The 23429-nt window shown below is 38.1% G+C and overlaps 3 protein-coding genes and 1 long non-coding RNA gene across 4 annotated transcripts in view; 3 read left to right on the top strand and 1 right to left on the bottom strand.

The window, feature by feature from the left end:
• The window catches only part of oxct1a (3-oxoacid CoA transferase 1a), a 49364-nt gene extending 38748 nt beyond the window's left edge, over positions 1–10616 (bottom strand). Inside the window, exons 1-7 of the mRNA XM_003446080.5 lie at positions 10361–10616; positions 9253–9361; positions 5616–5706; positions 2798–2933; positions 2523–2672; positions 1933–2039; positions 1307–1367 (exon numbers count right to left, since the gene is read on the bottom strand). Of these exons, the coding sequence (XP_003446128.1) occupies positions 1307–1367; positions 1933–2039; positions 2523–2672; positions 2798–2933; positions 5616–5706; positions 9253–9361; positions 10361–10456 (750 nt within the window). The 5' untranslated portion in view covers positions 10457–10616. The remainder of the gene's footprint in view (positions 1–1306; positions 1368–1932; positions 2040–2522; positions 2673–2797; positions 2934–5615; positions 5707–9252; positions 9362–10360) is intronic.
• LOC112841827 (uncharacterized) lies at positions 9969–10506 on the top strand. The gene is made up of 2 exons (XR_003213216.1): positions 9969–10179; positions 10310–10506. It is a non-coding gene; the product is annotated as an uncharacterized LOC112841827 (long non-coding RNA).
• Positions 10617–12244: 1628 nt separating the features above from the next.
• rimoc1 (rab7a interacting mon1-ccz1 complex subunit 1) lies at positions 12245–18513 on the top strand. The gene is made up of 6 exons (XM_003446081.5): positions 12245–12547; positions 13286–13395; positions 15829–15975; positions 16397–16528; positions 16657–16771; positions 17592–18513. Exons 1-6 carry the CDS (start codon positions 12454–12456, stop codon positions 17825–17827), a joined length of 834 nt encoding a protein of 277 aa, XP_003446129.1. The 5' UTR covers positions 12245–12453; the 3' UTR covers positions 17828–18513.
• Positions 18514–18755: 242 nt separating this feature from the next.
• Positions 18756–22793, top strand: fbxo4 (F-box protein 4). The gene is made up of 7 exons (XM_003446145.5): positions 18756–19032; positions 20184–20455; positions 20531–20751; positions 21078–21153; positions 21240–21412; positions 21527–21732; positions 21824–22793. The coding sequence occupies exons 1-7, from the start codon at positions 18877–18879 to the stop codon at positions 21908–21910; spliced, it is 1191 nt and encodes a 396-aa protein (XP_003446193.1). The 5' UTR covers positions 18756–18876; the 3' UTR covers positions 21911–22793.
• Positions 22794–23429: the final 636 nt, after the last annotated feature.

The raw sequence follows: 23429 nt of genomic DNA on the forward strand, positions 1-23429 counted from the left end.
TCAGAAAGTGCCATTTTTTTCATGGTTTTTCACACAGTTTTTCTCCCTGCTGCTCTCTGAAGCAAGCCATGTCTATATGCGAGGTGTGAAGCTGTGTGTTAGATAGGCGGAGAAAGAGACAAACACACATACACATGGAGGGAAGAGATACGCAATAACAAACTGTCAAATGCTAGACAGGTGGGTAACCAGACAGAATTCAATTTCACTTCAGTTTTATTCACAACAAAATTCATCTCAGGGCACCTTGAAGACCTTACCATATTACACAGTGAAACTACGTATGTCACAGACAACCCAGAAATACCTGGACACACTCTAATGCTGGTCAAATAGCTCTAAAAACTGCATTTATTTTTCATGCCGGGATTCTAAGAATATCCCCCATTCAAGTGGACAATTTCAGTTCACAAACACACACATGACCTTTTACCTCTATCAATCATTTTTAGTTGTTTTGTTTCTACCCAACACAACATGAAGCATTTTCCGCTGGTGAAACTTATTTCAGTGGTCTTCATCAACATTAGATTTTAAATAAATTATGTAAACTAATAACACTGTGATTACATAACACTTAAACTGATTTACAATTGAATTATATACATCTGATCTAAACTGGCTTCTCTCTCATATTGGCTGTTATCCTTCCCACTCTCCTCCCCTCATCTTACTGGTTAACTCCTCCCAGCCCCCTTTGTACCTCAAGAGCCCTTTGCTAGTTTCAAACTATTTTCTAATAACCTTGTAAATTGATTCTAGTTAAGAGTTAATACTGCCATTAACTTATAGTTCTGTTTTTTACTGACCAGGCTCCTTACATGCATACTATTAATAGCATGTTGAAGAGTTGTGCCTCTGACACTGACAGCACACACAGAGAAAGAAAGTGAGAGAGAGGGGGACAGTGAGAAAGGGAGAACCAGAAATATTTTATGCTACATCAATTTTTTTCCTTTTTTAAATGTTGCTTTTGTTTATCTATTTTTATTTTATTTTATTTGTTATTGTTGATTTGTGAATAGCCCAAAGGGTTTGAGATTCAGGGGGCACAGGAGTGTCTTAATTTGGACAGTATTTACTCATCACTGTGTCTGACGGTTGATTTGTACAACTTATTTATAAGTTTACCTTTTTCAGCTAGTGGGCCTAGAAAATGAAAACTTAAACAATGGATGCAGTAAAACAATAAAGTGAAACTTATGTGTATATTCCACTCACATGCAATCCACTAGTGAAAATGTTTAAAGAGGCAGGTTCACACATGCATTAAAAAGCATGTGACTGTGATGCTGCAGTTACATACCTCAACTATTGTGGTTTTGGCTGCCTTGCACATGGGCTGGTTGAAGTTCCTAGCTGTTTTCCTAACACAAAGCAAGACATACATATTGAATAAAATGTAGTGGCAGCAAATATAATATATAAACCAGAAATTGATTTCAAAATCTCTCAATGTGCTGTCCATTATATTATAGCCAGTTTAGACTGAGAGTACCAGAGGACACTGCTCTCTTGTGGTGAAGAATGTTACTACATCCAATTTGGACATGCACTGGATTGGTTCAATGTTACTCATGCTACATGTAGGACCTATGTATAACCTAAACTTTGTTATAACTAAAAACAATATCTAAAGACAAGAGTAAACTGAGAGCATTATTTAGATTTTTCTAACTTTTGCAGTATCGATTTCTATAATTGAACTGAGCTATATTAGTAGTAATGAATGATAATCCCAGTCCTGTTCTAAAATATTCTGTCTGACTAATTAAAGACGATGTATGCGCCAAAGTAGACCCACAGGCTGAGAGCAAACAAGAGCTGACAAAGTTAATAAAGGCTAAAAATGGACTAATTAGAATGTATTCATATTTTCAAATATCTCAAGCTTAAGACAATTTTAACACAACAATCCATTTCATTAATTACCTGAAAACAATGTTTCCAGCCTTGTCAGCTTTCCAAGCTTTGATCAGTGCAAAATCTCCAGTGATGGCTTTCTCCATGACGTAGTGCCTGCCACCAAACTCCCTCACCTGTGTACAACAAAGTGAGAAGTTACTTACAGGATGAACTTGAGGATAAGCACAGTGAGCTGTTTTAAAGTCCTTTTTTTACATTTTAGACTTTGCCTTTGTAGCTGAGTCTAAACTTTATCATGCTATAGATTCTGTGGCATTTAAATGAATCTGCAATGGCTACTATTCAGGGTTACACATTACACCACCTGTGTGAAACCTCCAAAATAATTTTTACACTTAAAATATAAATTTTGAAGAGGCTCATTCCTCAGTCACAAGACATGTGTTGCATACCAGTACCTAACGGCGATTTATTCAACTCACTGTGTATATTTACTGTATAAAGAAGCTGGATTTCAGTGCGCTACAACAGATCAGACCAGAGCTCTTGGGAATCCATGCATTATGAGGACAATTCAAGGCTACTGTCATGTACCCACTGAAGTTCAGCTACAGCATTTAATTCCAAAACTACAACAGGGATGACAGCACTCTCACCTCTCTCTCTTCACTGGCAATGGCAATGCTACCATCTTTGTTGTACTTGATCGGAGAGCCACCCTCTTGGATAAGAGTACCATAGCCAGTAGCAGTGAAGAAGGCTGGAACCCCAGCCCCTCCTGCCCTGATTCTTTCTGCAAGAGTACCCTGTGGGGGAAAAAAAGTGACAGATTATGAGAGGAGTACAAGAGAAATCCAGATACATGTCCACAGCATGTTTGTTAAAAACTGTATAAGCCTTGTCGCTTGACTTTTTTTTTTTTTAAACCAACCTGAGGCGTTAGTTCCACTTCCAGCTCCCCTGACAGATACTGTCGCTCAAATTCTGCATTCTCTCCAACATATGAGGAGATCATCCTCTTGATCTGCTTAGTCTGGAGCAGCAGGCCCAGGCCAAAGTTATCCACTCTAAGAAAACACACACACAGCACTAAATTACTAAGCTTTGTTTTGTTTATTAAATTAACTTAAGCAGTTTTTATAAATATACACTGATCTAAAGGGTACATACATACAAGTGTGTTGTTGTGTTTTATTTTAAATTCTGTCAGTACTCTACCAACTATGCTTCTTTTTCCTCATAAGAAACTATCAATGTCCTCCCTTCCTGCAATTTCCAGCATTTCTTATTGTTAAGGTAAACGCTTAGAGAGGTTATTCAGTGTTGTAACTCAGTCAAGCTGAAACTGATATGGCTCCCTTTTCTGATCTTAAGACAAAGCAAAGACAGTCACAGTCCAGCTGTGGCCTATTCACAGCCATAATCACAGTACATTTGATCAAACACAGCTGCAGAGCCTGCGGTTGCCACTGAGTCAGATTTTTCTGACCATGTCTTTGTTTATTGTCCGTCAAAACCACACGGAATAATTGTGCTTGAAAGAAGCTGTGATGCTCACACTGGTGTCAAGTCTGTCTTACACCTGCTGCACATAGGGTGTCACGTATTTAGAGCACCATACCTGGACAAATCATCACGACTCGACAGTTGTGAATACGCTTTTCTAGCCTTTTTTGACAAACACAAATTGTTGAGTCCCTTGAGCAACTGTTTGATCAGCTGTGACAGGACTGGCTTTTTGTGGCTTTAAAGCTCTCTCATACCAAACAAGAAAAACACATGGCAATCAAATCAAGTTAGTTTCAATGTGCTTTATGTTAATGCACAGACAACGAAAAACTCCCTCTCTCTTACACTGCCCCAGCCAATATGAAAGAGAGTATGCTTTTCCTATTTTGTTTCCTAATCTCCAACTACCACTGCTTTATACTCACTGGAACTCTAATCTCGGGTTATCGTAAATTATATCCAGGCCATGCGTTATCAGAATGCAAAAACAGATAACTGCAAAGTGCACTGTCACACAAACACAAACCACTGGTGATGCAACACACAATGGAAACACTAAACAAAGGTTTTGGCACTATTAACTCGTTTTAATGTTTTGTGATCTCGCGTGTGAAGCTGGTCTGTATGGAATGATGTTTGAGGACTATAAGCTCTTCAGGCAAATACTCAGTGCTCATTCATGAGAGCAGATTCCAGCAGTGATCTTGAGCACAAGTGTCACTGCCTTTTATACAGAATCTATTTGGTTTGTGTCAAATTCTGGAGCAGCTGATTACACAGTAAGTATAAAGCTGCAAGGGAAGGCGGTTCTGTCACAGCCCAATAATCTCCTTTTGTACAGCTGAATCCTTCTCATCTCATCGAGGGCATAAAGGGCCAGCTGTGTCAGTTTCATGTGAAGTAAAATATGAGGGTCTCGCTCCTCTCACCCAACAGCAGTGAGACAAAACACTCATGTTTCCTATATTGCTACAAAAGTCAAAAGATTAAAGATTTATCCTTGATTAGGGCTCATTTTAAAGAATAAAGTGACACAACACAACCCATATTTCTGGATGGTAACTTCTCTATTATCCTCTCAGATAAGATCTGCATACCTGGCAACAGCATGAGGCAGCATTTCCCAAGTTAGAATTACACTTTCTTTCCACTGCTGCCAAAATAAGGTTAGCAATGCCTAGTTGTCAAATAATAAATATAGTTTTCATTCAAAAAATAGTTTGTTCACACTGCTTCACAAGCAAACACACTTATGCAGTACTGTCATTGAAAAAAAGGAGTCTTTATTACAGTACTTGATTGCCTGCCACTGATATAAGAGCACTATTAATTTTCCCAAGGGGTAATATAAGAAACTGGGACTGTTGTGCAGGGCCGAACCAAAAAGCTGAACTCAATTCTGCTCAATATTAACTTTATCTCTTGATATGCTTTCTGGTGCAGCCCAGATCCAGTTTCACATGTGGCCCCTTGGGAAAATTGATTTCCCACCCATGACTGGGATATATGATCACCATGAAGGCTTTATTATAAAATTATCATACGAAAACATACACATGTAATTCTTACCCTTTAATAGTTTTGTATGTGACATAAATACAAAGATATAAAAGGGTAAGAATGACTCAAGTTTCACTGTTTCTGCAAAAGCACTACAGTTAAATGTTTACTGGATTGTGACACGCCAGGTTTTGATTTCACAAGAAAGCTGCAATTTTCTTTTCCCTTTTTTCTTTCAACAGTGTTAGAATTTAGTTAGTTAGTTCTTGCCACTACACAAAATGTACAAAAGGACAAAATGTATAATAATGGGAATTAAGGTCATCAGCTGACTGTTATGTGTACACTGAGTCTGCACTGAGACCAAATACAAACATCACACACAAGATCACCTGACCACACACACCTCTTCCTTGTACCTTATCCGATGACTTATCTAATAGCCTCTGGGCATTTCTCTAGCGCAACACTGCCTGTTTGGCGTTACAGTGACAAGGTTGCCAATGCCGCTATTAGACACCATCACAGGCTCAAATCAAAACAAAGAAACACTACTATTCAAGGCAAAGAGCAAAACTTTCAAGTTTATATGTGAGGATGTGGTTTGGTTAAAAGGTTTAAACCAAAGTAATAATTTTAATGTTTTTTATTTCATTCTACCCAAAAAAAACCCAACAACAATGAATGTTACTATTCTAAAAGAGCATGTACAAATCATGTACCCTTCCGCACATACTTACCCTGCATTGTTACTGACTGCAGTGATGCCCTTAACGCCAGTCTTCAGTAAACTGTTGATGAGATTCTCCGGAATTCCGCATAATCCAAAGCCTGAGGTGGAATACAAAAAAGTAAGCGTCGCAAACAAGGAATCACTGTGAGAAAAGAAAACGATACACATTTAAACACAACTTCAAATAAACCTGTCAAAAGTATGTATCAGTGTATTTATGTTGTCAGTAAATGTTATGACTTTGTGTTTTATCTTCACTTGTTCAGCTGATATCTGTGCATTTACTGCCATCCCTAATTTCCTTATATTTTGCTAGGAAAAAATAAGAAATGTCTAATCCAGTTAATTGGCTTAAAGCATAAAAAACATTCCTGTGAAAATGCTCATGTGCAAGAACTGGACTGAAAATGAATGAAAAAGCAGCCGATGTCCAAAGAAAACTTTAAAAGACCTTCAGAAAGCCTGGAGAACAATTGATTAAGACCACTTACAAATTTACAATAAAGTGTTGTATGTTAACTAAACCTTTTAGGCCAATTTGTTCATAGCAGTGTGAGAATTAGGTTGTGATTTGAACTCTGATTCAGTGCCCTCCTCCTGGATTTTGGATCGAAGTCCAAAGATAGCTCGGCCTTTGATGACGCACTTATGCTACATGGTGTAAAGTAATTTTACTCGCAAACATATATTTAAGACAAATTTAAGATCATTTAATGACCTTAAAATGTCTTAAATACACATTTACATCTAAGGATTAGGGACATGCCAGATTTGAACAGAAAACTGAAACAAAAACAATGATCTTGTTAATTATGTCAAAACACACAGAAAAACCAAAGTCCAATCAGCTTGGATCAAGCCCAGGTATTTCTAGTTTATAAACATTCCCTTTATTGCACTAAGTGAAGCTTCATCTGGTGTTCCCTTAGACAGAAGTGCGTCATAATGGAAAATATTTAACAATGTCACTGTGAACAGGACTATAAATAAGAGCAGTGGAATGCGTGTGCACTCAGTGTGTGGATGATACTCAACCAGCATTCTGCAGACAGTTTGGAATCACTTCATTGCAAATTAGACATTAAATTTATTCTAATAAATTCACCTGCCACTTTATTAGGTACACGTGTTCAACCGCTCATTAACCCAGACATCTAATCAGCCAATCGCATGTCAGCTACTAAGTGCATTTAGGCAAGTAGACATGGGGAAGATGACACACTGAAAGTCAAACTAAAAATCGGCCTGGGTAAGAAGGGTGATTTAAGTGACAACCATGAATGCATGGTTGTTGGTGCCAGACAGGTTGACCTGAGTAATTTAGAAATGGCTGATGTACCAGTATTGTTCCACTAGGGTTTACAGAAAATATCCATTGGTTGCGCAGTGGTTCCCTGGGCAAAAAAACCCTGTTGAAATCAGATGAGAATGACCAGAATGCTTTGAGCTGATAGGAAGGCACCAATACAACAAATAACCACTTATTATGATAAAGGTATGACAAAGACCATCTCTGAGCACACAATACACTGAACCTTGAAGCAGATGGGCTCCAGCAGGAAGAACACCTTAGGTGCCACTCCTGTCAACCCAGCCTAAAATTTTAAAAGGCTCACAAAACTGGATAACAGAAGACTGAAAAAACATTCTCTAGTCTGATGAGTCTCCTAACATTTGGATGGTAGAGTCAGAAAAAAGATAACCATGGATCTATCCTGTGTATTAACAGCTCAGGCTGGTGGTGGTTTAATATTGTGGAAAATATTATCGTGTCATGTTTTAGGACCCTTAGTATACCAACTGTGCACCATTTAAATGCCACAAGCTAGTGCTGGGCGATATGGAAAAAATATTTATCACGATATGAATTATTTTATATCACGATAACGATATATATCACGATATACCACCTGACCTGTGGTCATCTGGAAAGTATGCAGTCTGTAAACAGCGAGTGGAGAGGGTGCAGTCTTTGTTTTGAGTTACCGTAAAGCATGTCGCAAATCCGGGTGCACGTAAAGCAGCACCATGTGTCAAAAACACAAGACGGAGTTTCTTTGCAAAAAATATCATTTTTTTATACTTTTAACTTTATGCAAGAGAAAATACAGTATGTATAGTGAGAAGACAACACTAATATATTTGCCACAGGCTATTTAACCCTTTAGGACCTACCATGAGACCAAGTCAGCCAGAGCTTATCTTTACATTTTACATGCTGTAGTGCCATTTGTGGGAGCATTTCAAGTTGCTATACATCAATACAACCGTTATAGCCCAAATTTGAATAATATGTATGCATTAAGTCCATAGTAACTACATAAATTGCAAAAAAGTGCAATAAACTAGAAAAAAAATTGAAAATCTTTTTTTTTTTTTTTTACATGTATTTCTAGTTAGAGAAATTTAAGAGGCTTATCCCTCAAAACTGTAAATACAAAAAAGTTGCACAAAATAGTTTCCAACCACGAGAAATTTATTTTGAGTGTCTTCATAGTTTTATTTTTGAGATACACTAATTTTTATATACTACAGGAAAAATGAAAATAAATATTATAATGCAAATTGGCAAAAAAAAGCATGTGCATCAAAATAAACTATTTCCAACAGTGTAATTTGACTTCTAAGCATCCCAGAAACGATACAGAAAAGCATAAAGTCAAACATGACTTTTAAAAACACCAACATAGGCTTTGAAGGTAAAAAAAAAACTACATTTTCCGCGAAAATGACGTAACTTCCGGTTTCGGACAGGTAATGGCGGACATGCGATAGTTCAGCTGATTTATATTCCAACGTAGGAAGTGTTATGAACAGCTGATCAGATCGGCAAAGCGTGTTTCTGGAATATTATGTTTTTGTTGCTGGAAGTGCTTTTTATGCAATTTTTGCAAAGCTATATGTGGAAGGAAACCGTGACCTAGGGCAAGCTAATGGAATAAGATGTAAGTACAACTTCTACGGTTTCATATGCAAACAAAATTATTGCGCTACCTTACGTGGTTCCAGTTCTACAGGGATTTAAAAATAGTTAGGCAAAACGGAGCGTGCCTGCTCCGACCGGTTGTAAAGGGTTAATGATATATTTTATGTAATAATTTATAAAATTAGGGTTAGAAACGATAGAAGACAAATGGCACGATAGACACTTTTCTATCGTCCACACGATATATATCGTCATATCGCCCAGCACTACCACAAGCTACAGGAATATTATTGTTGTTGACTGTGTCCACCCCTTTACAACCACAGGGCTTCTGATAGCTGCTTCCAGCATGATAACAAACAATGCCACAAAGTACAAATGACCTATAATTGTGTTCTTGAACATGACAATGAGTACTCATCACTGTAATCAAATGGCCTCCACAGTTAGTAGAGCACTTTTGGGATGTGATGGAATGAGAGATTTGCATCACAGATGTGGAGCTTGTTTTTGTTTCCAGCACCTTGATGAGTCTATGCCATGAAGAAATATGAAGCTATAAGAGGATCTAACACAGTAATACCAAGGTTCCTCATAGTATCCAGTGAGTGTATGTAAAATATAAAGCATAACGTATTGTTAGGTGAACAAAATCATCATAAACCAAGAAGTCCTATCTGACTTGTTACAGTATGTTTGTGAAAGTACTATACATTACCTCCCACAAGAATGGTAGCTCCATTATGGATATCTTTAACTGCTTCTACAGGATCTGAGTAGAACTTTGAATTTTTCTGACTTGATGTGGAAAAGTAAGAGCCACAGGTCTGTAGAAAGCACAAAAGCATGAAAAACAGCAAATTTGCATTCATAAAAAATGCTGTTTCAGCAACACCAAAAAAAAACAAACATGCAAATTCTAAATAGAAGCACAAAAGAATAAGGCTTAAAACCTAATGACATGCTTGCACAGTTCAAATCCAATTTATTCTGTGGAAGAAAGGAAAAGTAAACCTAACTGTTGAACAAATCCTGCAACAAAAGGAGGGGAGATTATGATAGCACACAGCCAAGAGCCAAAAACCAACAGTTAGCAGAGGATTCAGGTTTAAAATCATGTGTTTAAAACCCTGCGTCAGGCCAATGCGAGCTGCTGTCTTTTGTAAAATCTCATATCTCAGACAGTAGTTAAACGCAAGTTCAACCATGAAGGGCTGTTAAAATCTAAGATATCACGCAGATTGCTGCAATCACACGGTGCTTACTGTGTGGGTGATGATTAACTAGCATTCAAGAGAAAGCTTAAGTTCACAATGTTCTTGTCATTACACACAAATACATTGTTACAAATAAGCTTTTTATTAGTTAACAAAACGAGCTTCACATTATCGACTCTATAATATTGGAACATGTTTTTGAAAGTTTTGTGGCAGGTGTTTAGATCTAAATCTAAGATTACGTGGTGTTGAGTTACGCGCACTTGTGATCATTTTTCCCTACAATACAACTACACATACCTTAGTCTGATCAAATGACCTGAATCATTTTATTCACGCCTTTCTCGATCTTGGCAGCAGTTTTTGAAAGGATTGCCAAATGTGTTGTATTGCGCGTATCCGCAAGGTTGTGCGCCCTGCAGGCTGAGGTCAGCCCACAATAACACAGAAATGCAAACTTAAAATATAAACGACGCGAAGCCTGGTTAATGGTTTCATTTCAAATGTAACCAATACTTTAATGACAGTTTAATTATTATATTGTCGTCTTTTTTGCAGGAACATCATCTCAACCTTCTTACAACGGGTTAACGTCGCTGTTATACTGACCTTGCTCAATTGGTGGATGGCGAAGTTTAATTTGGTTCTGTGGTAGGTTTTCAAAAGTATATTTTCCGCTCTGCACAAAGCTTTGAGGGCCGCCATGATTTGGAGCTACAAACTTGGGGTGGGCGGAGATGCAGGGTGAGCGCTGACTGACTGGACCTTTAACCGAGCTAGCTGAGGGTCGCAAAATGTGGCTAAACGCAAGCCCCGCTCGGCGCCACGACGCTATTGGCTGTTGTTTTCAAGCAGGATGGAAGGAGAAGCTCTTCTTCGTTATCTTTTTTTCCCCCTGGTAAGCTAGGCATGTTTAAGTGCATTGCCGCCTACTGTTGGTGCTGTAGCGTCATTGCCGTTTGAGAAAGCCCAATACTACCCTTGTTCTCTTGTTCTTTTTTTAGTAGGGCTATACTATAGTCAAAGGTCCACGAATAAAACATTAATTTCCCTGACACAGCATGCAATGCATGAGAGCAATTTGCAATCTGTTTCCCCACTGCATCCCATTCTCACCATTGATGATTCAGCTCTCACCGAGGATGCAGTGGCACAGGATCCTGCCAAATGGCACATGCAAATCTACATTTTCCACCTAATCTTATCCACGCCATCAATGCTTTCAATCCCAACATCTGCTGGCACACAAAGACAGTTTCACAATCGATTAAATTCATTTTATTTATATAGAAACCATATTTCAAAACAGAAATTGCCTCCTGGTGTTTAGTATTAAAAGATAAAACCCTACAATAATGCAGAACAACCCCAACAACTGACAAAAGACGACGTGCTATGAGCAAGTACTTTGGCGACATTGGGAAGGAAAACTCCCTTTTAACAGGAAGAAACCTCCAGCAGAACCAGGCTCAGGGAGGGGCGGCCATCAGAGTTGGGGGTGAGGGGAAGGAGACAAGACAAAAGACATGCTGTGGAAGAGAGACAGAGATTAACAATAGCTAATTAAATGCAGAGTGGTATTGTGAAGGCATTCTCATTTTTTTTTCATTAGAATTTTGACATAGTAAACAAATCATGATGCATTAAAACCCAATTCCTCTGAATTTGGAAAGCCTATATTAACTCTTTGGAAACTTCCAGAACTCAACTGCCAAAAAGGCTAGGCCTTTTCATTTGATAAAACTTTAGTGTTTCATTTGCACAAAGCAACCTAATTGCAGCTTCCTACATTTCTACCAGTAGAATTTTTTTTCTGAAGCTTTCAACAACCCTATTGAAAGAGTGATGAAAGTCAGTAGATGCAAGACTGAATACGTGTGTGAATGAGAGAAAAGCATAGACAAGAGGGAGCCATTTGGAGACAAAGTTAGAGAGGAAAGCTGAGATGAGATGGTCTGGACACATGCGGAGGGATAGTGCATACAGGCTTAAGTATTCTGACTATGGAGCTGTCAAACAGGAAGAAAAGAGAAAGACCACAGACAAAGTTTATCGATGTAGTGAAAGAGGACATGCAGTGGGTTGGTGTGACAGCAGAGAATGGAAGAGATGGATTGAAATGGGTGGCAGATGTCCTACACCGTGGAGTCTGTCTCAGCAGTTTGCAACGCACTTCTTGCAATACCATAATTTTTCCCACTCTGCCTCATGTTGCACAGAATTTCCCCTTCTATTTTCCTCATTTAATTTGTATCCACAAACAGATTCCAGCAATATGCCCTCTCCAACAATCAGAAATCTGTAGCTCACCCCTATATTTCTCATATCTTTCCTCTGCGTGCACCCCTGACATTTCAAGCGAAAACCCAGAGATCATTTCTTTCATCCCTCCTTTGAAATTTATTTTTTATTCTAACCGGCTACCAACAGTTTATTTCCTACTGTTTGAGTTATTATTTTCCAAAGTCGCCTCAGCAGACGTCTAACTTTATAGCACGCACGCTCCCTTCAGCTGTCAGCACCACCACACTATCTAAAAGTACACGTATGTTTACAGTTTAAAGTTAACGTTTTTTTCAAAGACAGGGATGATTTACTGGTATAATGCTACGGCCGTGCGCGTGCATGCACAGAAACGGAAATTGAAAATTCTTTGAGCACGTGAGTAAAATCCGTGGCTCCCGTGACTGGTACTTTTAGTCATGGCCGACGACTACAGACGACAAGGTTTCGAGTTGGAGAGAAGAATATTTGAGTTAGACATCAAGTGTTCGAGTCTCAGAGCTGAAAAGCAAGGTATCGATTACACTGTTTATTTGTTTGTCTTTCGGCAATTCATTCAGTACGTGGCAAACAGTGTTGGTTAAGGAATCGACTAGCAAGCAAGCAATCAAGCTAACTTCCAGCGTACGTTAGCTTGCAACCATGACAACAGCTGCTGTCTGGTGAAATGTTGCATTTTGGCAAAAAATAAAAACAAAAACCTTTCTGAACACATCAGTGCATATGCAGTTAGTTAATTATAATTAGTGGTTAGCAACGTTGCAGGACAATGTACATAACTCGCGGAGTTATGTTTGTATTTCACTCGGGTTTTTTGAGTTAACTGCTAACGTTAGCTAAAATGCAGTATTGTTGACATATGTGAAGGTATGACACATGATGGCTGGTAATGCTAGCTAAACGGCTGTCATCAATAAAGCAACGAAGCATCTACATTGTCCTTATTGAATGTTAAATGGTGTCGTTAACTTTTTTACTTTAACTTGTATCTCAACCTCAAAAGCCACCGTGTTAGTGCGCATTTCTGGCCTTATGTTTATCTGTGAATGCTCGCATGGGCTAGTCAGCTTATGTTTTATGCTAAAATATAATTTTTTTTTCCTTGGCATGAGTCGAATGGTGGTGGATAAAGATTGTGAATGATTATAAAATCCCGATCAACAATCGCGTACCTTAACATGTGTAACTCGGGATTTTTCATGAGTTTAGATTTGTACTTTGGTAATATGTTAACATATGGTTCTTCCGTAGATGATGACTATTTACAGAATGCATCTGCCATACTAGACAAGTTGAAAAGCTTTTACAGACAAGGAGGAGAGAGTAGCAACCTATCCAAGCTGCTGCAGGATTACACACAGGTACTTCCTTCCGTCAAAATGTATTTAATGTCTTGCGTTTCAGTAAGTTTTTTTAAGTAGTCAGTAACATGAGGCATTTCTTTTAAACTACTAGTAATTTTTTTTACCAAAACCACAGAAAGCAGGATAAAATACCCTACTCAGTTACTCTGAACACAAGGTAATTTTTCTTACACTGCGTAGCAGTCTTAAACGCAAATATAAAATGTCTAAATCATTCTCACATTTTAGAAGGTGGAAGCAGAAAGTGACAGGTTTGCAGTAGGTAGGTTATTGTTGTATCTACATTTTAGTATAAACCCTGCATCTCTTAAAGATACTTTCAGGTGTTCCCATTTTCACAAGGGGTCACCACAGTTGGTTGCTCACACACATATTTTTACTTTTTTGCAACCCCAAGGGGATTTGTGTCTCCTCCCAAAATCAAACCAGGGGTCTTTTATTTGTTAGATGGATGTGTAAACCACTACACTATGCAGCCACTAAAAAACGGTCATCTCTACAAAGTAAAAACTGAACACATTTCAGTCTCTTTACTTTTACAGTTTAAGTTTAGCGCTGTGCACACACGTCCAGGGGATTGAATACCCAGATTTGTTGGTTTAGTGTCTGTGTAACAGACTAAATTGTCATGTATAGCTAGAAGCAAGTTATAAAATGCAGTTGTACAATAAGGGAGTTTATATAAAAAAGTAAATCTGTCTGCTCATCTACATTCACTCTGGCTTGAGTAGGTGAACATAGAGCAGGCAAAGGCTAGTTACATGTCAAGAATTGTAGCTAAGATTGTAAAGTAGTGTAACATAAATGTTTTGTCACAGACAAAATGCACCGTCTATTCAGTAATAAACGCTAAGCAATTTTCTATACTGTCTGAAAATAATTTCCTGTGAATTTTAGGGCTGCAACGATTTGTCGCCATAATCATTGGCATCGAATATAAAAATTTGTTGATGCAGAATTGTATTTTCTTAAGTGTTGAGCACAGGCGCATAGATGACTTTGTCCTGTATAGAGGCTAATGCACCTGTCAAATGGCTAAAGTCAGGACAGAGAACATCTTTAGCATGGTTATTAACAGCTGGGAACATCATCTCAAAGATCTCAAAGCTTTATTTGAACTTATGGATAGAAACCATTTTTAGTTTCCTACTTGCACATTTTTTCTTTGTTTAAATACTACTAGCAAATTAATTTATATTACCTAACATTTTGATTTATTTCATTTTTATTCTGATGGTTCTATTGAGTAATGTCAAAAGAACCATTTGATTATTTTCAAATTCATATGTTTCCTGGGTCATTATTTTAATTTGCTGTGGGACAAGAAAACAGGGTATTCACAGTTGCGCAGACTTGAGCAGGTAAGGTACTGGAGCCTAAATAAGAGGTTTGCCTACAGGAAGTGTAGATAAGAATTACTGAAATAATCATCGACTAATCAAAGAAAAATGAGGCAGATTTTATCTACTATCAAATTAATTGTTATTTGCAGCCTTAGTGAATGTTGCTAACATAGTGTCTTCTATAAAGAGTCCATTGAAAGTGTCGTCTTTGCAGTTGCTGCTGTTTTCTGTTTATCTCTTATCTAAATTTTGACATAATTACAGAGCTCATATCAGGAAAACATGGAAACTTTGTCTGAAATAAAAACCCTCTAATTATGAGTGTTTTAGTTCTGTTCACTTTGTTCCTTTAATGATTTACAGCCTCTGTGTGACATTGTAATGATGTCTAATGCAAACTGGTCTAGATTTACTTTACTGAAGATATTCTAAAGCTTATTGTTTTAAACATTTAGGGGTAAAATGTTTGGCGTAAACTATAAAACAAAACCTATAACTCTATACCAACCCACAAGAGATGGTTCAGTCAGGGAAGAAGGAATGTTGAAGATGGTGGTTTCGTTTTACATATGTTCACCAGTTGTATTAAGGTGATCATGGGGTGCTTTCCATTCTGCTTAGTGTACTTGTTCCCATTCTCATTACTCTATCCTTCAGCCTGTAGCCTAAATTTCCCCTAAATGCATCTCATAGGAGGTTCAAGTTGTATCATACTAAAGCTTTTTGAAAGACAGAAAAAAACTTTTTGAGTAGGCAGCTGATCTGATGGGACAGTAAAATGAGTGACTGCATTATTGGAAATTGCTTTATGTGATCTAAATTCAATTCAGTTTAATTTTTGTTGTGCGTGCTTATGTTGTGTTACAGCTCCAGATTAGATACCGATATCTCCAAACCTTTGGGTTTTTTTCCCCCCTTAAATAGTTTTCTTAAATAGTTTAAAGAAGGAGCAACAGCTGGCAGGGGTATTATAGGCCTTTTATCCTATTTCACAAAGTTATACATAGAGCAGGCAAAATGTTTATGACAATTTTAACATATCATTCAGTTTTACCTTTTTTTTGTTATTTTATTTTTCATCATCTAGGTGATTCTAGACATCACTTTTTATGAAGAGAATAAACTGGTGGACCAGGAGTTCCCTGAGGACTGTTCACCATTTAAAATTCAGCAGCTTCTTCAAGATCTGACTGAACCTGAAGTTTTGGCAGCACGGCTTGCACCAGCACAAGAGGTTTGTGTTTGTCTCAAACCAGTTTTGGTGTTGATGTGTTGTCTTCTACTCCGTTTTATGAATAGTGTACTTTGTATCAAAACACAAACTGTCATGTAGTCTGGTTATTACAGTATAAGACTATAAAGGTTACTATATGGGGACACAATCCCACAACCCAACGGGTATAAAAGAGGAGCAGACGCTCCTTTTTTCTGTTAAGATTATGTCCATGTGTTCTTTCTTGGTCTGATTAATTATCCAGTAATTATCCTATTTTCAGTAGGACGTCAGTTCAACTTGAATTTTCCCTTTGATTTGTGGTTCCAGTACTCACACTTGGACACATGGTTTTAAAGTGCTTTATAAATAAAGATGGATGGATGGATGAGGCATCATTGAGTGTCTGATATTGATATTCATGTCTTTTGGTTTATGTTAGGTGCAGTCTGTGTTGGGTTTAGAGCTGTTAGAATGTCTCTACTGGAGACGTGGAGCTCTGCTGTATATGTACTGTCATACCCTTCATCAGCGAAAACAATGGATCAAGAAAAACAAGGAAACATTCCTTAAGGTAACAAACAATGCAGAGATCTAAGGAGTTTCATTCATTGTTAGCCATACAACTTTACTTTGATTAAAACCAATCGTTTACCACTTTTTTATGATGCTTTTTTAATGCTAAACACATTTTTGACCCAGTGTATTCAGGAAGGTGTGCGATACCTGATGCGGATGCTGCAGGTGAGAAATTCTGTGAAGCTCAATGATGGTGTGGTGCTACATGACACTGCTACAGCAAACATCTTATCTGAAGGTAAATATGTTATTTATTATAGACGTGATAGACTGGAGGAAAACACTTAAACCCACGACCTCCCCAGTTATGTTTGTGTTATATTGTGGTGGGGAGAAACGTGACAGCTTGGCTGGAATCTCTTGTGTCCTTGGAGACGAGAGTTTTTGCTAATCAATGTGGTTACTGAGAATTACATCCCAGAGTAATCATTGGCAGGGATTATTAAATGCGGTTTGGGGGCTGAAGTCCTTAGTAAAACAGTTTTTTACTTCTAATTTGTGACCCTACTTATATCTTTGAAAATCTTAGGAGATTTAAAAAAAAAAAGCAACTGGACTTCTTTAAAGTCGTGCTTTGCCTCTCATCCCAGAGGCTTTTCAATTCTAAAACCAAAAGATGGAGAGTCCCATACTTATTAATGGGTACAGGTACAGAATTAGGTGTACAGATGTGGAAAAAAAGGCGTGGATCATTACCACCAGAAGTTTCAGGTGAGACTTCGGAAAAAACCTGCCCCAACATATCATCTGGTTATGGCTCACCTTGGCTTGTTTGGTGATTTACATGATTAATAGTGGTCAGCAACCACCTCCTAAAGGACAACCCCCACTAGGGTTTAAATACCTGGGGCTCTACATACAGAAGCCAAAGTGAAGAAGCCTCTGGGATGAGACGTGAAAAGTCTTCAACAGAGTTAAAGAAATCCATCACTTTTTGTTTTTCTTCTTCTAATACTACAATGACCTGGATGACTGAAAACTGACACAGAAATTTTTGAACAATCTGTTTTGTTGTCGCCAACTGGTCTTACTAACTACCGGTTTATCTTTTGGGTCAGGCATTTTCTCAGACACACACCTGTTGACAATGATGTACATTGGCGAAATGTGTTTCTGGGCAGTCAAGTACGAGGACTGCAGCGCTGACACTATGGAGCACAAAGAAGATCGCCTCCAGTTTCGGGACATTGGCACACAGATCCTCAACAAATATGTGCTTGCCTGTGAGGGCCCTCTCCAAGGCCAGGGCTGGAACACAGAGAATGCCAAGGAAATCCTCAGTATTTTACAGTGAAAAATATAGCTTCTCTGTTAAAATTGCCCTCAGGAACAGATCAAAGTTCAATATTCAAATGTGTCAATCCCAAATAAAAATGGAGCCCATCGGATGGGGTGCAGTCTTGTGAAAGTTTATGGGGAGGCACAGGGAGAGAGTGAATGTGAAGAAAGGAGATGCTGGATCAGTGTCTACAGGCAACCTAATCCTATGCCAAACAGCCCAGGCCAAAGCAGATGAATGAGAAGTTAGAGTATAAGACAAGCATTGTAATAGAAGGGCTGCACAAGAGGCTGTTGAATAATTATTTGCCCTGGCCTGCTGAAAAAGCAGTGGCCACTCTGATTCCAGACTGTTGATTGGGGCACTTGTTTTGCTCTAAGAATGTGTCACAATAGCATTAATATTACTAAAGAGGTTATGAATAATAAAAAAGAAAAATTGACCTTTCATTTTAAGATTGTAACAAGTTTAAAGATAATACAGCTGGAAATGAGACATTGCACATTAACATTTATTTATTGTTTTGTTGCCATTTTTGTTATGCTTTTAATATATTAAAATAGCATATGCATTATTTGAATTTGTGTATAAAGTATACACACAGAAGGCAAAGAAAGGTGTTCGAACTGTTTGTCAGTGACGTATTAATGACCAATTCAAAGTATGTTCAGGTTTGTTCATACCAGCTTTGTAATGCACCACTTGTATTTTCATCTATTGCAACTTCCATTTTTCTGCAACTTGAATAACATTGATAGTGTAACTATTAATAGAGAAACTGTGTTGTTTGGGCAAAAAAAAAAAATCTATCATTTTGTTTTTTTTATGTCCTTGTTGACAATAAACGTGCTTTGTTTTAAGAAAATGTTCCTAGTTTGCCTTCCATATTTCCCTTTACTACGTATTGCTGTTTTGTTTGATGATACTGAACTACAATACCCACAATGCTCCACTGCTGCCCAATAATGAGGAAGTGACAGGAAAACATCGGTATTGGCATTTCCTTGGTTCATAGTGTTTAGTTGTACACAGCGTTTATTCGCATATGACACACAAATTAAGACATGGCTGAAAAGATCCAGCAGCTGGAGTCTGTGGTGATCCGCAGCCTCAGGCGGTTTAGAGACCGCTATTTCCCTGATAAAGTTGTCGAAGCCGACTTGGCAGTTGGAGACTCGGGAAAAGAAGAACAACAGTATGGATTTTTGGATACCTTACCGGTAAGTCGCATAAGAGTCATTCACAGGAGACATGAAGTCTGTCTACGTCTACCTATGTAGCCTATGTGTCAGTCATTCAGACAGGACAAGCCTGAAAGGATAATGTTGACCTCTTCAGGTTCTGCACACACAGTCCGAAAGCTGTTTATAGAAAAAAATGGTAGATGCTCAGTGTAAGTGTCGCTTTCAACTTGTAGGCTTCCAAAGAAGATGTCATTGCCCCCCCGCCCCCCTTTTTTTTCTACACGGAAGTGGGCTTTAGAAGCCCATTCAAAAGGACTGAAAATGTCACTTTAAATAACATTTGCACATATTTGTGCCAGTGGCATCCGAGTCAAGCAGTGTAATAATGAACGTGTCAACTGAGCTACAGGGAAATTCTGTAGTTTTTCCTGCTACCAACTTTGAGAGGGGGGCATTTGGATCAAGTCACTTTGGTATTCCAATAAAAAAAACATGGGAGTAAAGAGTACTACAAGAGTCAATCCTATATGATTACTAAACCTTTACACTTGGGCTAGCGTTACAGGCTACTCAACAAGTTTAAGGATAAACAAACTACTTTAAACCAATTGCAAATAGTCGCGTAGTACACTCATAGGTAATTGTAGCCACAATTATGAAAAGTGCCAAAGTGAGACACATTTCCTCACCATACACTGGGACAGCTGACTGTGAGCATAGAATATTTTCAAGACATTTTTGTTTGTTTTGCAGTTTTCAAGTAGGGTCACACTTTGAAACTATCTGCACAAGCTAATGAATGAACTCATTTTAGTTCCAGTGAGGCATGAGGAGTAATTCCCAAAATGTGAGCTGCATAGGCTCATCGGCTCTAAAGTCTATGTCCTCCTTAGTTATCTTGGTTACCGCAAAAGCAGTAACCAACTGGTAACTGAATAATTAACTTTAGCTTGAGCTGCAACACCTTAGTGGAAATGTGGTTATTTAAGTTTTCACTTCCTTTGGGTTATCTTTGAAGTATATCAGCTGATTATAGAATTGCTTGTATTAGTGATTGTCCATTATCCCCTTCCAATCTATATTTAAATAAATACACACAGTTGTTTTAACTAGGAATTTTAATCTACAAATATTTATTGTTGATATAGGAAAATCAAAATAATTGTGCTCCGTCATTCCTCCCGAAGGTGGATGTACAGTTTCTGATCATGACCTTTCTCTCTCCTGCGGATCTCTGCCACCTTGGAGCCACAAGTCGTTACTGGAGTGCCATGGTTAGAGATCCATTACTGTGGAGATACTTCCTATTGCGGGACATGCCATACTGGCCCTCCATTGATCATGTGACCATACCCCATCCAGACTTGCTGGATGCACCGCTGATAAGTGAAGACGAGAGCCTGGACGATAGAGAAGAGGGAAATGAAGGAATAAAACTGAAATTTGACTACATGTCTGAGTGAGTATCCCCTGTTGTCCTGCATTACCGTCAGTTTCCTGGAAACATTTCTGAGCAAACCTTGTGTGTCAACAGATACCTGAAAGGTTGCCCATCTTCCAGACAGCAGTGGCTTCCTTCACGACCAGCATATGAGGTTGTGACCTCATTTTTTCAGTCCCTGGTACCCGCGTCTGAACCGCGTTACGCCATGTTTGGTCCTGGCATGGAGCAGCTGGATGTCTCTTTAGTCACAAGGCTTATGCATGCTCCAGATATACTTCCTGTGTCAGGCACTCCACACAGACAGATAAATGGTAAGATAACACTGATCTAAGGGATAAGCTTCTCATGGTATTTTTCTCATCATGATGCATAATATAGTGGCTGATTTTCCCTTTTAATCAATTTTAAATTGCAGTTTATTCTTTACTTACTAAAATGTGATTATTTTAAAGGCAATGTGTAATAGTGATGTGTTACAGAAATTACATCAGTGCATTTTAATCACAGAATTAATCAACAGATAAGTTTACTTGCTATGTGTATTGTCTACCACTAGATGGCACTAGCTCACTACATACACGCAGCTTATCTACCCAAAGAATACAAACAAACATATGTAAACCTTTGTTTATTTCAGGTATTGGCTCGGGGATAAGTTACATGTTCAATAACCAACACAAATTTAATATCCTCACTCTGTATTCAACCAACAGGTGAGCACTTTGTTTGTTGCTGTATGAGTCACAGTTGTTTCTCATCCTTTTTGCAGTTATTAATCTTTGTGTTTTTGTGTCTGTAGGGCAGAGAGAGAAAGAGCCAGAGTGCAACAGGAGAGCATCAGCAATAAACTCTTTACCTTTGAAGGAAATGACGACTCAGGGGACCCAGTGTGTGTTCCTGCTCCTCAGGTTCAGCAGGTGTGCCAAGTGGTGGATGGGTTCATCTATGTTGCCAATGCAGAACCTGGGAGAGGTAAAATAACACATCTTTTGTTGCAGTGTAGTGCAATGACACATCATACTCAATGGTTTTTGACTGATCAATGCAGAACATTTGCAATAGGTTCATGGTTCATGTTGTCAATAGGTGGTGAGAAGTCTGAGGGAGTCCAGATTCGAGCTGTGCTAAACTGCAGTAGGGGTTCCACATCCAAACCTCTGCTGGTGCTCTCATGCATCTCAAGAGAACAACCAGAAACAGTTCGGACTCCCAGCACCAGATCCATGTGTCGAACTCCCTGTGTTGACATGGCAAAGAGACTCGGCCTACCCCACCTGCCTAACCCATGGATGGTAATTGCTTGATATTTGATCAGGTGAAAGCTTTTCCATCCAAAGTTCAGCTTGTGGAGCTTTTCAGCCTATTTCTCTCTTTCATAAACAGGTACAGGATACAGTGGCAGAATCCCTGTCGGGGCTTTTGGATGGCATTTCCTGGCTGCTGAGATGTTCTGGAGTCAAACTCTACTAACACCTGCTGTTGCACGATGGATCAGAACTGCAGACATCGGTCTTTATTGTCTTTTTTTGACACCAATACACACTAGGACATTTCCTGAGTCCTTCAGGTTCAGGACTGAAGGTTTGCCAATGCAGTTTAATTATATGGACTAGAAGCAAAAGAAAACATTGGGTAAACAGTGATCTTGGACACCTAAAAGACACTTTGGTATTATTTGCAGAAAGATCCATATGAAGGAGCTGTGCACTAACTCGACAGACTACTTTCATTTAACACTATTTTGAGAGCGATGCATACATGAAGTTGCATTAATGGTTTTGTGGTGGATGAAGGAACAAAGCAACAGGAATGTACAGTCAGACAGGCTTTAGGTCCAAAATTGGGAAAAACATTCAAATCAAATTAATTACCACTTAACTATAACACTTTATGTAAATAATCATTTAAAAGCATAAATGCTACTTTAATTTTTAATTATCATGACTGGCATAGTGAGTTACTACTTAGTCATGTGTCTGAATGCTTTAACATTTGGTAAATGGTATTTTTAAGGCTTTTTCACAATCTTAATGGAGTAAAATGACTTTGGTGTAAAGGTAATTTCTGTTAACTCCTGACTTCCTATAGAATTGTCCTATAGAAAATCTGCTCATGCAACTTTCATGCAAAATATTTTGCCTACTGATCAAAGGTTTATAGCCACCCAATTTACACCAGCAAATATTGGGATACCACTTAATTTTGTTACTACTCAAACTCAAATTTTGTTACTTCTCCATAGTGTAATGGCTTACACATTCGCTTAACTAGCGAAAGATCACTTGAAGTGGCTCCTTGTGAATAATGAGCACTAAAAATAGCCTTACTTCATAAGAATATTTCTGTCAATGCAGCAATATTTTTTTTTTTCATAAAAGCTGTATTTATTATTTTAATTGTTTACATCTTTTTTTTTGTTATTATTGCACATTTTTCTTTCCTTTTACACATGGTATAAGAATTGCCGGTGTTGTGAGGAAAATCCTTCTTTTTCAAATGATAAATAAACTGTTTTTGGATAATTCTTATTTATGTGTAGGTCACATTTTGTCCTTAAATATTATGTAAACGATGACGGGGGGTATTTGTTGAATTTCTTTCTGGAATTGAATCATGACAGAATCCCATCTGGCCGCTAGGAGGTGCTACTGTGCATTTCTTACTATTGATTTTCATTTTGTTAGAATTTTAAATATCCTGACTTTTACCTGCTATCATGCCACTTTTAAGATTTCTGACAAACTAATAATGGATCCAGTTTTCAGTGACATACAGAACACAAGACAAAATTTTTTTTTCTTACCATAAAGTATGCAGTCCCAGAGATAGTTTGGATTATTACAGACAAATAGTTTAGATGGGCATCTCCACAATGCCAATGACAGCACACATATTGCTTATATTGCTTCTTTCATGTCTGGTAAACGTGAAATACATATATAATAGAATCTGCAATGACAACGTTGAGGTTTAAGCAGAAATGTCTAAA

The sequence above is a fragment of the Oreochromis niloticus genome, linkage group LG12 (assembly GCF_001858045.2).
Source record: "Oreochromis niloticus isolate F11D_XX linkage group LG12, O_niloticus_UMD_NMBU, whole genome shotgun sequence".
Lineage (NCBI taxonomy): Eukaryota > Metazoa > Chordata > Actinopteri > Cichliformes > Cichlidae > Oreochromis > Oreochromis niloticus.